The sequence below is a fragment of the Vulpes vulpes genome, chromosome 10 (assembly GCF_048418805.1).
Source record: "Vulpes vulpes isolate BD-2025 chromosome 10, VulVul3, whole genome shotgun sequence".
Lineage (NCBI taxonomy): Eukaryota > Metazoa > Chordata > Mammalia > Carnivora > Canidae > Vulpes > Vulpes vulpes.
Window position 1 is genome coordinate 19,210,484 of NC_132789.1, and position 14,294 is coordinate 19,224,777.

At 55.9% G+C, this 14,294-nt stretch overlaps 1 protein-coding gene across 3 annotated transcripts; it reads right to left on the minus strand.

Annotated features, from left to right (window-relative positions):
- Positions 1-2,067: 2,067 nt before the first annotated feature.
- Positions 2,068-14,278, minus strand: MMAB (metabolism of cobalamin associated B). 3 transcript variants are annotated; one of them, XM_025986638.2, is made up of 9 exons: positions 14,075-14,278; positions 12,871-12,932; positions 12,169-12,262; positions 10,179-10,236; positions 8,106-8,178; positions 7,757-7,854; positions 7,321-7,385; positions 5,563-5,622; positions 2,068-4,212 (listed from the first exon to the last, which is right to left on the minus strand). In XM_025986638.2, the coding sequence occupies exons 1-9, from the start codon at positions 14,188-14,190 to the stop codon at positions 4,119-4,121; spliced, it is 720 nt and encodes a 239-aa protein (XP_025842423.2). In that variant the 5' UTR covers positions 14,191-14,278; the 3' UTR covers positions 2,068-4,118. The 3 variants fall into 3 exon arrangements, with proteins under 3 accessions (XP_025842423.2, XP_072579143.1, XP_025842424.1); XM_072723042.1 differs by having other exon boundaries at positions 13,041-14,276; XM_025986639.2 differs by having other exon boundaries at positions 7,321-7,405; positions 14,075-14,238.
- Positions 14,279-14,294: the final 16 nt, after the last annotated feature.

A 14,294-nucleotide genomic window follows, 5' to 3' on the forward strand; every position in this document is an offset into this window, starting at 1 on the left:
TGCCAAACCGAGCTTATTCCCCAAACACCTGGAAGCTGAATCATCCCCAGTCATAAAAGATGAAGACAGAGGCTGAGTGAAGTCAAATAATTGATTGAGGTGGCTCAGCCAGCAAGCGGCAGAGCCGGAACTTGAATTCAAATCGTAACAGCTATAAGAACAGCTAATTTGCTGAGAGGATGTGCTAAGCCCCCCACCCCCTTTTTTAAGGATTTATTTGAAAGAGAGAATGGAGGGAGAAGCAGAGGGAGAAGGAGAGGATCTCCAGCAGAGCCTGAGTTCAGCATGGACCCCAAAGAGGGGCTCGATCCCACAACCCTGAGATCACAATCTGAGCCAAGTTGAACACTTAACTGGCTGTGCCTCCCGGGGGGCCCCAACTCCTTTTAAATACTGCTTTATTGAGCTTGGTGGCCTCTATGGGGTAGGTAGGTATTCTTGTCACTCCCATTTCACAGATGAAGAAGCAAGTCTGAGAAAGACGGAACAACCCGCCCAGAATCATGAAGCTGAGGTTTCAGAGCTGGTCTTAGACCGAGTCTGCCCGGGCTGATGTCCAGCCGTACATTTGACTGGTGTTCGCTGCCCTCCAGTCTCGCAAGCATCGGAGGCCACTGGGCGGCCTCCCCAGCCAGTCCCGAGTGCAGCTGCTCGTACCGGACACCGGAGCTCCGCAAACCCCAGAAAAAGGCTGCAGGAGCAGGCAGCCTGAGAATCGGGTGGGCTCCTGCACAGCGGGCAGCACTGGCTATTTTAAAGCAGGGCTTCCGAGGAACTCCTCAAGTTGTATGCACACTGTGAACATGTGTGCACATGTGTCTCAGGAGAGTGTGCACGTACCTTCCATCAGAAGTGTCTGATTCAGGGGCGGTTGAGCATCTGCCTTCGGTTCAGGTCGTGATCCCAGGGTCCCCACAGGGAGCCGGCTTCTCCCTCTGCCTGTGTCATTGCCTCTCTCTCTCATGAATAAATAAAATCTTAAAAAAAAAAAAAAGTGTCTGATTGTGGCATGCAAGGGAACACAAGGACCATCCCCAAGGCCTCGGATGTCCCCAACCTGGCTGTTCCCTGCCTCAGGCCCAAGCCTGGCCTTCCACGAGGGACTCTCAGAGAGGGGGACTACACGTCCAGTGGGCTGCAGAGGTGAGTCCTCTCAAATAAGCAAGACTGGGCCAGCTCAGGTCCAGCATCACCGGAGAGGCTCGTGAGCCCAGGGGGAAGGAAGGGAGGGATGAGCCATGAATGGTTCTAGGTACTGATGTATGTAGCGTGCGTGCGGAATTTATTATACAATGAATTTTATTCAATTAAACTTGAAGTGCGTCTGGATTCTTAAAGGTTCAGTAGTGATGACTGGGACAGAGCGATCATAAAACTGGATGGGCTGTCGGAGGAAGGTGTCAGGGAGGAGGCAAGGGTGACATTGCAGCTGACGGGGGATTCAGATCCGGGACGTTTGTCACGGGGATGTGTTACAAGTTCGGGCTGAGAAAATTACTCGGTGAAAAATGCACATTAACAATAGCCAGGAGATATCAGTTAAGGGAAACTAGGTTGAGAAATGAGACAGCAGAATCTATTAACGTGTGACATTGTTCTCGGCGGCCCAGGTCGTGATTAAAACGGCTGTCAAGGGGCGGTGGAGGGGGAGTCGCGGGGCCCCCCATCCCGGACCCACACCTTGGTGCAGACTCCTTGAGACAAGAGGCTTCCCCTACCGGAGCCGGTTTTATCCCCCGCAGGGTGTGCCTGTTCCGGGGCTGCTGTGAGGTCTGGAGGGGCATGAAGTCTGTGGTGCCCCCAGATTGTGGCCCAGCACAGGGCAGGCCGTCCCCACTGCTGGCCGGCATGATGATTACATGCGGTTCTCTCTGACACACCGCCCAACCACCAGCTGCTCTCTGCAAGGGCACTAAACACGTCCCCGAGAACCCAGCCTGGGCTAGGGGTAGGCAGGCGAGGCACTTTACTGGGTGCCAGTGTCGGGGAGTGCCCAAACCCCCGGGAATCAAGGTAAATACAATTTTCATGCAGTATTTTTTTAAAAACCAAAATTATGCAAAAGACTTAAGATCAATGAGGAATCACCAATTTTTTTTTAAGTCATCTCTATGCCCAACATGGGGCTTGAACTTACAACCCCATGTTCAAAAGTCACAGGCTCCTCTGACTGAGCCAGCCACGTGCCCTGAGGCATCACAATTTTACGTAAAAGCAGCTCACTGTTTCTTTCCCAACCCCGCACTTGTGTGCAAGGGGGACTATCCCTTGTGAGCGTAGACAGATTGGGCAACACGGGCTTTGTACTTAGTTGTGTGTTTTTACTGTGGAGCTTGGTGTTAATGTTTCAGGCACGGGAGGGTATTCTGGTGAGCGCACACAGGGGTGTGCATCTTCCTTTTGCTTCTGGCTCCACGGCGGCTTTGTACGGCACTGCAGAGCAGCGAACGTTTCACACCAGTCCGTCCCTGGGTGCCCAGAGTAGGCTGCTTCTGTGTTTCCCGGGCTGGCCACACAGGAGGCCCCTCCAGAGCTGCGACGCCTGCCCTGCACCTGGCCCGTTTCTGGGGGCATGTCTGCCGGCCAAAGCGAGGAGGCTGAGGCAGGGCCTGGGAACCTGGAGTGAACTTCAGGCCCGCCCCAGCCCGTCCCAGCAAGGGCTTGTGGAGCCAGGATTTGGCAACAGGCCAGCTGCTTTGTTTCGAAGCCTCACTTGATGCTTCTTTGGTCCTTTGTAGGGTGTCTGACCGTGGCTAGGAAGGAGGGTGGAGTTGTCGTTTCAGCATATACGTCTTGCTCCTTCCAGGAAGATCTGGAGGAGGAGGGGCTGAACTGAGTGGAGCGGGCGCCTGTAAGCTCCTGAGCAAGCTGCCCCCTGGCCCAGCCTGCATGTCGGCAGGGCAGCTCGTCACCTCAGTCTCTCCTGAAGTGTGGGTGCTTTCAACGCTTTGGGCCCTGCTCACCAGCCCTGAGCACCTGCTGTGTACCTGAGCTGGCACTGACCGGGGGGCAGGGCTGGGGAGGCCCCAGAGGGACTTCACCTTTGCCCACACTCGGCTTGGGAAACCCCGGGGACCCAGCAGGATCAGTCAGGGGCACCTGTTCCTGCAGCAAAACTAACAGATACGGTGGTAAGAATGAGAGCCACAGCAGGCCCACGCCTGATTGTTTTACCGTCCACGGACCAGCTGGCAAGGTGGCAGCCAGAGTGACACGGCTCCCCGGGCCGAGCAGGGGCTCGCTGAGGGAATGACTGCTGAACTGAGTTCACCAGGCGGCTCGGCCCCAGCACTTCGCAAGAGCCTGCCCTTTTGGAGTCATTTCCTGCAATTAGCAGCATGCAGCCTTCACATTCTCCGGGCCGCCTCCTTGCCCTGCATAAATATCCCCTTCCCAAGGACACAGCTGGCACTGGCAGTGTCGTTTTCGTGGTTGGGGGTGGGGGTGGGGGAGAGTGGTGACAAGAGAAATAAAATACAGCGGAGGCACGGATCTGAGAGGCCTAAACCAGCAGACAGAAGTCCTCCTCTGAGCGATGCTGTCCCTCTCACCAGGGTCTCTGTCCCTCTTCCCTCAGCACCCGTAGGGAGGGAGGCTCCCCTCTAGGAGGGGGCTCTCTGGGCTGCACTCCCGCCACGCACCCCAGCTGTCCATCCCCTACAGAGGTGGGGCTGGTGGCTCCAAGTGGCCCAAACCTCCAAATCCTGTCTCCCTTCCCCTTTATAAATGTGACATTTAAATCCCCTTTGGCACAGCTAAATCACAATTATGTGTCCAAGGGCCTCTGGCACCGTTCCAAATCCTCATGGCACCTGAGCTGGTAGCAGCAGGGCTCTCTCAACACACGCACACGCATGCACGCACGTGTGCACAAAGCTCAAGCTTTTCCCACTTTTATTTTTTTCTACGTGGCTCTTCCTTGCAGCAGTCACTTTACCTTCTTTTTCTGCAGTACTGAACTCATTCATTCCCACCCAGGAGAGCCTAGAGGAGTGGGCAGGTGTCTCGTCCAGCGCCCCTGGCGGAGATCTGCGGGGATCAGGACAAGAAGGACAAAGTCTTCACCTCCGAGGGGGCTGCACATCTCTCCTTCTGCACTACTTCCAAGTGCCACAGGCTCAGGCCGACAGGTCATTTTTCTTGTATATTTTTTCCTGATTCCCCTCTTTCATGGCCACGTATCTGGCTAATGTGAAGAGATAGTCGCTGAGTCTGGAAGGGCAGAGAGAAGCAAACGGGAGGATTTGAAATGAGAGGTCAGTGCTAACCAGGTCCTTCCCATATTAGCCTTCAAGGAGGAAATATAAATCACCAGCTCTAGGAGCATCAGGCGGGATGGCGGGTGCTCAGCCAACTTGGCCTTGATGGATGGCCCTCCAGGCCAGCTTCTGTGACTCTAGTGCCAGGGCTGGGGTGGTTCCTGCCAGTCAGGCCCCTCCCCAGGCTGGTTTCTGCACCTTCCAGGGACCAGGATGGAGACACCCCAAATGGAGACATCCAGCCTGCCCTTAGGGAGCCTGCAGTGAGTTCAGGAAGCCACCCACCTCTCAACTGTCCCCCACTTTTCCTTGTCACCACCCTCCTCCACCCCTCTTGGCCCCAATCCTATTCTGAGGCCAGTGCCATGCCCGGTCTGGCTGGAACCTTCCCTGACCCACACCCTCCCAGGGATCGAGCCCCCCCAGCAATGCCTGGCTGTCTCTCCCAGGGATCGAGCCCCCCAGCAATGCCTGGCAGGGGTTGGAGGGAGCAGTACAAGAGATTCTGCTCTTGGTGTCTCTCGCTCCTAGGGGTGGTGGTGGTGACATACTTGTTTCTCATCTGCTCAGTGAGGCCTTTCTTGCTGAGGAAATGAACTGGCTCAACCCACACAACACTCAGAGACCATAATGTTCCCCAAAGATCACTGCTATGATGATGATTGGAAGCTTCCTCGCTCCTCTGGGGCCCACCCACCTCCCAGGAAGAACAGAGCTGGTCAGGTCACATCCCAGTGGGAGGAGCAACCACAGTGAGGGGCCAGACCCTGACTGTGAAGTCTCTGGACACCCAGGACAGCTCTCAGGGGCCCCTGGGTTCCCTGCCTGCCCTTGGGCCCTGACCTGGCCCACACTGGAACTGCATGAGCCAAGGCTGGAACAGAATCCACTGAAGCCCTCTCTGGGCCAGTCCAGCTCAGAGGGCCCTGAACTGGCTTGGCATGGCCATTTCTTCTCAGTTCACATAGCCCCGGGGCTTTGCAGGGAAGGGCTGAGAGATTCCTGCCTGAGCTCCCTGGTCCTGAAAGTGGGACCCCTAGCTATACACTGTCCCTTTGTTCTGTTTTGTGTTGTTGGTTTTTATAGTAGATCTCCCAGTGAGACCTTTACCTCCCCAGGGACAGAGATGGTACCTGCCTTGTTCTCAGCAGCATCTCTGTGGCCAGCACAGCAGCTGGAACATTGCAGGTCCTCAGGGGATATGAGGAATGAAGAAGTGTGTGGGGCCCCAGGCCTGTGGTTACTTCCCACAAGGGGCCTCATTTTTCAGAGGTGTGAGACCCTCTGAACCCCAGCTAAGTACCTGTTTAAGAACTTGGCCACATTAGCGTCGGTCTCACCCATCTGGACAAGAGGCACCACGCTGGAAGAAGAAACAACGTAGGTCTCTCGTACGTTATGGGATTGATGTCCCGGGCCGCCCCCGCCCCCAGGCTGCCTTTCACAGCAGCACCTCCAGAGCTCGCAGCAGCCTCCCCGGTGTCCTCACCAAGTCTGGGTGCAGACATCCTACACGGTGGCCTACTTTCTGTTGAGCACCAGCGTTGTGGTGGGTCCTTCCTAGGGCCCTCACACCTGCCACGTGTGTCACCTCTGCCACAGAACTCTGGCGAGGAGGTACCCTCCCCCAAACCAGAGCTCTGGGCTCGTGGCCCCTGTTTTTTCATCCCACAGGCACACCTCCATCTCCCTGCCTGGGGTACTCAGGACCCTTCCTCCACTCGACTGACCCCCACTGCTGGGCCTTTGGGTTTTTTGCTATGATGAGCATTGCTGAGGCGGATGGTTTTGTACATGTCTTCTTTTGAGGCTGGAGCTCTGTTACCCACGATCCATTTGGTGACCATAGGGGCCCAAGAGCGTTTCATGAGAAGTGAGACCTTCATGATGTGGGGCTGTGGACAGAGCTCAGGTTTGGACCAGATGGACCCGGGCTCAAATCTGGACTCTGCTCAGGACCAGCTGGGGGACCGCCCTGGCCATGATGTCACCTCTCTGCGCTCCAATATCCTGACTCCTGTGTCCCGGGTGCTGTTACCAAGTCTCTGCCAAGGTTATTGTGAGGCCTCGATGAAATGATACACAGAAGTGCCCAGCATAGCCCTGCCTACTGTGTCAGGGAGGTGCTTTACTTCCATTTCTCTGTAAAGCTGGGTGCCAGCTGGCCTAGGAGTGGTACGAATGGACACTTTGCAGGGAGCTCTTTTGAAGTTTCTCTGAAAAGCCCGTCGATAGCTTTTGGGGGCCCCTCCTCTCCCTGACTCAGTCAAGGGTGTGGGCACAGCGCTGGGCTGCTCTGTTCACAGCTACCCCCCGGGGCCCCCCAGAGCCATGTGGGCTCCTCTGGGCCCTTCTCTACTCTATGGCCTAAAACCCATCAATGGCTTCCTGTCGCTCTCAGGGGATGGCACAGACCCCTCTGCACCTACGAGGCTCTGCTAGGCCTCTGGCCTCATCGTGCCCCACATCCCCTCTCACTCTGGATCCCGACATCCAGCCTCCTCTGTGTCTATTCAGTGCGGATGTTGCCTCTGCCCCTGCTGTGCCCTTGCCCTGCACACCATCCCCCCCGCCCCCCCTCCTTCCACTCCTGGCTGACACAGTGTGCCTGGGAGAGGCCCTCCCTGTGCCCACTGCACCACCCCTGGTGTGGGGTTCTCCCCTCACCTCAGCCCGGCTGCCACTGCCCCACTTACATTAACCCCCAGGAACAAGGAGTCTCACCCGGATCCTCTTGACTTTCATACAACACGAGTATAGAATTATAAATAATCAGCTAAACCCGCCAAGGCCCCCTCCTCTCCTCCTACCCTGTTCACCTGTAACCTCTTGTTTCTCCGGAAGCTCAGATCTTGATGTGACATCATTTGTCACTCATCTGCCCCTGGATCACTGACTCCCTTCTGTTCTGCAGGACTCTGAGAACAGAGCCTGGTACAGTGACGGTGGCAGCTGAAGGTCCGTCAGTGGGCAGCTGGATGGCACAGAGCTGACCCCCCAGCCTGCCTGCTACTGCCCGGCCCCCCCACCCCGCCCTCACCCTCTCCCTCGGCCCCCTTACCGTCTCTCTGCTCGGCGGCACACAGCCCGACAGAAGTGCAGTGCACAGCTGCTCTTGCCCCCTGACTGTAGAAAGTGGGTATTGGCTGGAGTGGGGTGGGGGGAAGGAGGGAAGCATGGGGGTGCAGGTGTGTCTAGGGCAGACAGGGAGCCCCTTGGACAGCTGGACCAACAGATACATAGGGCCCTGCCCCCGCCCCCCAAATGGGCAGCATTATGCTTCAAGGGGGCCCTGCACACCCGCTGTGTGACCCCCCTGAAGCCAAAGCAAGCAGGGGTGGGGAGAGGCTGGTGAGGGTCTGGAGGGCACTTGGGAGGCTGGTGGACACCTCCTGTTGCTGGCAAAAATTAAAAAGGGGACTTATTCAATGCCTGTGTGTTTCTGTGAATACACTTGGCCTGTAGCCATGCCCTGGTTGAGACCACTTGGTACCTACCGGCAGAATAAAAGCCGTGAGTGGTGGGAGCTGGTTGGAATATTTGTCAATCCACTGCTCCAGCTCCAGGATGGGCCCTGCCTCAAATGTAGCACGTCCTGAGGAGTTGAGAAGCAGAAGGACACAGCCATGAGGTCCATCGTCCGCCAGACCAAGGAAACCACCGTATGTCTTTTGCCCAGATGCTCTGCAAACCACTCCCACTGGCTCAGGAAGTCCTTCCTTCTTGAGGTCTAAGGGCCAGGCTGCCAGGGGTCCCAGGTGACACCCAGGACAGAGCCCCACCCCCTCAGGCCGAGGCCCCTCCAGGGCCCTCTAACACACGCCATAGGTTCAGAGAGAAGATTACTTAAGTGAGCCTCCCTGGCCGAAGAGTGCGGTGTTGCCAGGGCAGAGCCGACGTCCTGCAGCGAGCACTGGATCTAGGGAAGCAAGAGAGGGTGAGAATGAAGATCCATTCCCAGCGGGCCAAGCAGAGATGACCTGACTGCATATGCAGAGGTGCCGCCTGACACCAGCAAGACGAGCAGGGGCTGACCTGATGGGGGTTATCTGAACCTTCCATTAGCCAGCATTTGAAGGCTAACAAATTTTAAAAAGTCCTTCCGAACCTTCTGCATCCGAACCTTGGATGCTGGTTCTGAGCATCCCTAGGTCCCTTGGGAACACCTGGGGTACCTAATGAGCAACAATGGGCCCACTGATGGCCCAGTGATGAGTACCTTCACTCTGTCCTCGTCTCCCTTCTGCCTGGACCCTGTGACCCCTTTTCTCCAAACTGATGGCTTTGGTTTGTCTGACCTGTAACAGCTGGGCCAAGTCACCAAATGTGACAGTGCTTTCTGAACTATAAAGGACAAGTATCTGAGAATGTGGTCAGCCCCCGTGTGACTAATGGCCCATAGGAGCCTGTGCCAGGGACACCTTCAAACACTGCCCCTGACTCTGTGCCTTGCCAAAGTCCACTTGAGCTGTATGGGGGGCTGTGGGGTGGGCGGAGGTCCGTGACACCTGCTAAGACCGCCCCTATGACAGCAGGCCAGGAGCGGGACATAGGGGATGAGATCAGACACTGCCTGCCCGCAGTGGACTGGAACTCTCCTTGGGCTGCCACTTGGGTGAGTTTCTTGAGCACCTGGTGTCTCTGGGGCTTCTGTTGAGAGGCAGAACAACAATACTTACTACCCCACTGGTTGGCCAACTGCAGCGTTTACCCCCAGGACAGGAGGGAGCTGGCACCAGTTTGGGAATCGGATTGCAGTTTTGCTGATTCCCGCCGGGGAGCCTGGGGCAAGTGGCCCTTTCAGAGTCTCTGTGTTGCCCACGCAATATGGACGTTAACCTCCAGCTCACGGGCTTCTGCGGGGAGAGCAGTGTGTGGGCTGCCCAGCACTCTTCCATAGGCCCTGCAAGCAGGCCCTGGTGGGACTCCCAGGTGAAGAAGCCACAGTCTGCACCCTCAGGGGGCCCAGGTCAGTGGGGAGACAGATGGATCAGACATGTGACACCCTCTGTGGTGCCTGCTGTCAGATACGGAAGGGCAGGAGCTGTGGAGACCAGCAGGGGTGCCTAACCCAGCTAGAGACCGGGTGGCCAGCCAAGGCCCCGGAGCAGGTGATGTTGAAGCTGTGACCCAGAGTACAGAGGCCTAAAGCACAGGTAGGTTCGTCACATCACTGCCAGCCTTTTCCCTCTGCAAACTCTGCTCAGAGATGACCACGATGTCTAGAAATAACCACAGTGGATGTGAACAATTCTCCATCATCTGCAAACCAGCCTCCAGTGCACAGGTGCCTCATTCACAGAACGTTCCAGCAACTGAAGCCTCCTGTCCTTCTGCAGCCCCCTCATGGCCCTCTGTCTGCTCCTGTGCATTCTAGGCAGTGTGCCTGCCTCCACTGTTGAAGTGCTGTCCATGGCTTGGAGCCTCCATGCTTCCTAAGGAGCAGAACACGGAGACTAACGGCCATAAATTCCCCCGGCTGAGGGCTAGCTGACACTGGCCTTCCTGGCTTTCTCCACCTCCGGGCTGCCTATGTCCGGGACCAAGGCATTCTCTGCCGTAGGGGCACCCCTATGCCTGCCAGGAAGTTAGCTGCCTCCCTGGCCTCTACCAACTAGATGTCAGTGATGCCCCACCTCCACTTAAACACCAGACATTGCCGAGCGTCCCCTGGGGGACAGAATCACCCTGGATCAAATCCACTGCTTTACATGTCCCCCTCCCGGTGTTGTCCTCAGCACTGGGAGGGAGGATGATCTGCATCCCCATTTCACAGGTGGAGAAACTGAGGCTCCCAGAGAAAGAGTGATGAGCCCCAGGTGGCAGACAGAGGAAGAGATGGTCAGACGGCAGACCCAGGCATGGCCACCTGGCCGCACAGATGAATATCCCAACGTGGGGCGACACATTGCTACTCACTTTCTGAAGCTCTTCAGCAAAGGGGTGGCCTTTTTCTGTGATGAATTCCAAAGCAAATCTATGAGGAAAAAGAAAAGAATGTGCCTCTAATATAACGTCCCTGGACCCTGCCTTACATAAGGCAGCAAGTTCTCAGGTGGTAGGTCCCCTAGCTAACATAGCTCTAACACACGCACTGTTATCTTTCTTGCTGACAGGAGGAACGTCATAAACTTTCATTTGGGTGGGGGATGTTTGTTGCTCAAATGCCTTTTTCTATACTTGTTTCTCGTCCAATGAACACTTCCCTTTTCAGGGCCTACTCTGGCCTGATCTAGGCAACCCAGTGTGAGCGCATGTAACACAGGCTCTGTTTAGCAGGAGATGGAGATGTGCACCGGGTATCACAGGACTCAATGTGAAGCTGCAAACTATGCTTAGTGCTCCGGAGGGAAGGGCCAGAGTCCTAGTCCTGGGAACCGTGGCCTTGGCTGGGGTTCAGGGAGGGCTACCTGGAGGAAGCAGTGTTGGAGGTGGGACTTTGAAGGCTGAGTAGGAGTTCCCTGGGAAGGCAGTTGGGACGAGAAACGCTAAGCATTCCAGGCACAGGAAGGACCCCAGCTTCTGCCTCTCTCCAAACTCTGCTCCCTCTCTCTGTACCATTCAGGGCCTGGCAGGTACATTCGCAGGGTTCCTTGAGGAAAGGCCGGTGAAGGGACTATGAACAGGGTATGGGAAGTTATGGAAACTGACAACAGATGGCGAAGATAAGCAAAAACAGGGGTTTGAAGAGGCAAGGGAGGGTCAACGGCGCTACCGACCCAGGAGAGCTGGATTCTCAGCGGGGCCAACGCCAGGAGCCATGCAGCTGGCTGCGTGAGAGTCACTGGGGAATGGGGGACAGAATGCTCCCACACCTGTTCCCATCACCGTCCCATCTCCTGCTGGTGCCTCCCACTGGCTGGACCCACCTGGAAGCCAGAGGCAGAGGGGACTGGGTGTGTGTGTGTGTGTCAAAGGGTCACCACGTGATGCAGGTCACCTCCTGGGCACACCAGCAAAGACAAGGGAGAATGGCCTCAAAGGCCAATGAAGAACTCCCAGTGCACCTTCTTAGCCCATCCTACAGTCAGGACTAAACAGACAAATGTGTCTGTCATCTAGTGTGGGTCTCCCCCTTCGGACGGCAGGGAACGAGCCTGTAGGCCAGACAGTCTGCCTTGAGCACAGCAGTATCCTCCTGCCTGGCACAAAGCAGGCGCTCAGGGGCAACCTCACTGAGGGCATCTACATGACGCGGGCCACGTGTGGGCCCCCACCACCTGTAGGAGCCCCTCTGGGGTCTGTCTGCCCCCCAACTGTAGCCCCCTTGGACTGTGCACTCTGCGAAGCCTGTGGGCTGAGGTGCTCTGCTTAGTGGTGCCTGGCACACGGAGATGTTCGCTCACTATCTGACAAAGAGTCCACAGCTTGGTGTCCCCGATCTCCTGCCCACAAAGATGGGGGGGGGGTAGCTTGCCGATGGGCTAATTCTAAACAGCTGATGCTAGAATGCACCTTCATTTCCCCCTGCCCACTTTACCTTGTTCTGCCCCTGACCCCCACCTTCACACACACACCCACAAGTCGGCCTTCTCTACTCTGCTGCCAGGACCTCTACACCTGTCATTCATTATCTGCCCTGAGTATCTCACCTAGTCAGATGCGGCATTGAGAAGCCGCGGCCATGCACGCGCACCTGAAGGGTGGGGGAGCCAGGGATGGAGGGGTGAGGCAGCTTTGCGTGGCTTGGGACAGATGCCAGGCAGGAGCAGGCGGTGCTGGGAGGCAAAGGTGCCCGCAGCCCAGGAGCCTTGTGACACTGACCCCATGTGCCTGTGCTGCCAGGCCAAGGCACGCTCATCAAGGGTTGGCAGCCCCCCAGGGACCAGCCAGCACTCTCAAGAGCTCCACGTAAATTACACTGATGCCAATTCAAAGCCAACCTCGAGGCCAATGCTGTCTGCCTTACCCAATAGCTGAACTTAATTCATCTGTAGTTCCCACGGCTTCAAACACTTGGTCATCTTTAGGTCTCCTTTCTCCAGTGAAAGTGCTAGAAAACCCTGTGAAAAAATGTTTAGCCACCCAAATTAAGATTTGTTGGTGGTCCTGATATGCTCTTTTTAAAAAACTTTCCACCTGACATATAACAGGAAAGTGCTCAAACCATAAACATACAAGTTGGGGGCGCTTGGTGGCTCAGTCAGTCACTTAAGTGTCTGCCTTCGGCTCAGGTCATGATGTCCAGGGACTGAGCCCTGCGTGGGGCTCCCTGCTCAGTGGGGAACCTGCTTCTCCCTCTCCCTCTCTCCCTACTCATGCTATTTCTCTCTCTGTCAAATAAATAAATAAAATCTTAAAAAAAAATAAATGTACCAGTTGATGAATTGCTACTACCTGAACACACCTCTGTGACCAGCACCCAGTTCAAGAAATTGAATATACTCAGCACCCCTGAAGCCCCCACACAACCCCCTTCAGTTGCAATCCTAAGGGTAACCACTATCCTCACTTCTCTCCCAGTATCTTTGGCATCTTTTAAATATCACACCCCATTTGATGATATTTAGTGAGATCCATTACATAATTTTTAATGATTGTGAACGATTCCGCAGAACTTTAAAATAGCGTTAACCACCTTTTTTTTTTGCATGTTTCACCTGCCCCCTACCTTTGTCTCCTGTTTTGGTGTATATCTTGGGGATCCTGGGTGTCTTTGAGGAAGACTGTGGCCTGATGAGAAACAGACATCAAGATGTGGTGAGTGGGGATGGTTTGCCCAGGGCGACACCTCCCTCAGTGGGTCACAGCTTGCTGCTTATGGCCTGAGGCGGCACTTACCCCTCCTCTGCTTGGATCTCTGTTGACATCATTCCCCTCCTTTCTTGCTAGTTAAGTCCTTTGTGGACAAGCTCTGTGTCTTGCCCATATATGTTACTGCAGAGTAGCTCATGCTTAATAAACATGGAAAGAGTTTATTGATCCCTTTCCATAACCTCTGCACTGTTCTAACTGGATTGCTGGCATTCATCTCCTGGAATCATCTCTGGAATCTTCCCACAGCCCCAGAAGGTGGGAACTACCTACGACCTTCATTTTACTGTTGAGAAACCTGGAGCTCATGGGATGACTTGCCTTCCCAGGTCACCCAGGAAGGAAGCCATAAGGTTGGGATTCATGCCCAAGACTACCTTACTTCACCCAAACTCTCTTACTTCCACCCTGACTTGTGCCCGCCCAAACTCTTAGCCTCTAGTCCGCCACGCCAGGGCTTCTTGCAGAGAAGGCAATCTGGGCCACTTCCATCCTACGAAGCTCCAAGTAGACCCAGGAATGAAGAACTGCCACAACAGGGTCGAGTTCCGGCATTTTCGAGTAGCAAGGGAAGACCTTGAACACAGGCTTCAACACTGAAACGTGGCATCACAAGCTCATTGGAAACGTTCTATCAGGGGATCTATGACATACACTGGCCCGGTTACTCATTCATGGTACTCTGCAGGTCCTGAGGCCCCGGAACGGGGGTGAAGCTTCAAGGTCTAGGATGACGGCCGGCTCCGGGTTGCGATGGCACCTCTGTGTCTTGAGGTACAGGTGCCTTGGAGGCAGGTCAAACTCTGAATTGAGACCCCACCTGAGCGTGAGGCCGGGCAAGGAGGCCTAACTGGCCCCCGTGGATATGTCCTGCCTGATGATGAGGGCCGAGGTTCCTCCTCATTTGTACAAAGAAACCTCGGTGTCTGGCCCCCACGGCGCCCACGTGGCCGCGGTGACGTCACGACCAAGAGCGGCTCTCACAGCCGTGTGACGTCACCAAGGCGACGACACCGCAATCCACGGCAGGTGTCCAGGGACCCTCCCAGCCAGGCACTCACCCGTCCCCGTCTTCCACGCCCTGGGAGCGGCGGCTCTGGAAACGGGGACACAGTAGCCCACGGGCGCCGACGACCCCGCGCAGGCCCAGGCGGCCTCCCAGGCCCCACACAGCCATGCGCGCGGCTGCTCGTCGGGGGCTGACCCAGCCAGGCTCCCGTCCAGGCACCGCGGGCGACCCCACCTACCTCTGGCCGCGCCACCTTGCAGCCGCCGTTTTCT

Excerpts from the sequence above, each read along its gene's own strand:
- MMAB (XM_025986638.2), bottom strand. The coding sequence starts at position 14,190 with ATGGCTGTGTGGGGCCTGGGAGGCCGCCTGGGCCTGCGCGGGGTCGTC. Across the intron at positions 12,263-12,870 it reads CACCAAAACAGGAGACAAAG|GGTTTTCTAGCACTTTCACT; the intron begins GTAGGGGGCAGG and ends ATTTTTTCACAG. Across the intron at positions 4,213-5,562 it reads GTGGCCAAGTTCTTAAACAG|ACTCAGCGACTATCTCTTCA; the intron begins GTACTTAGCTGG and ends CTGCCCTTCCAG.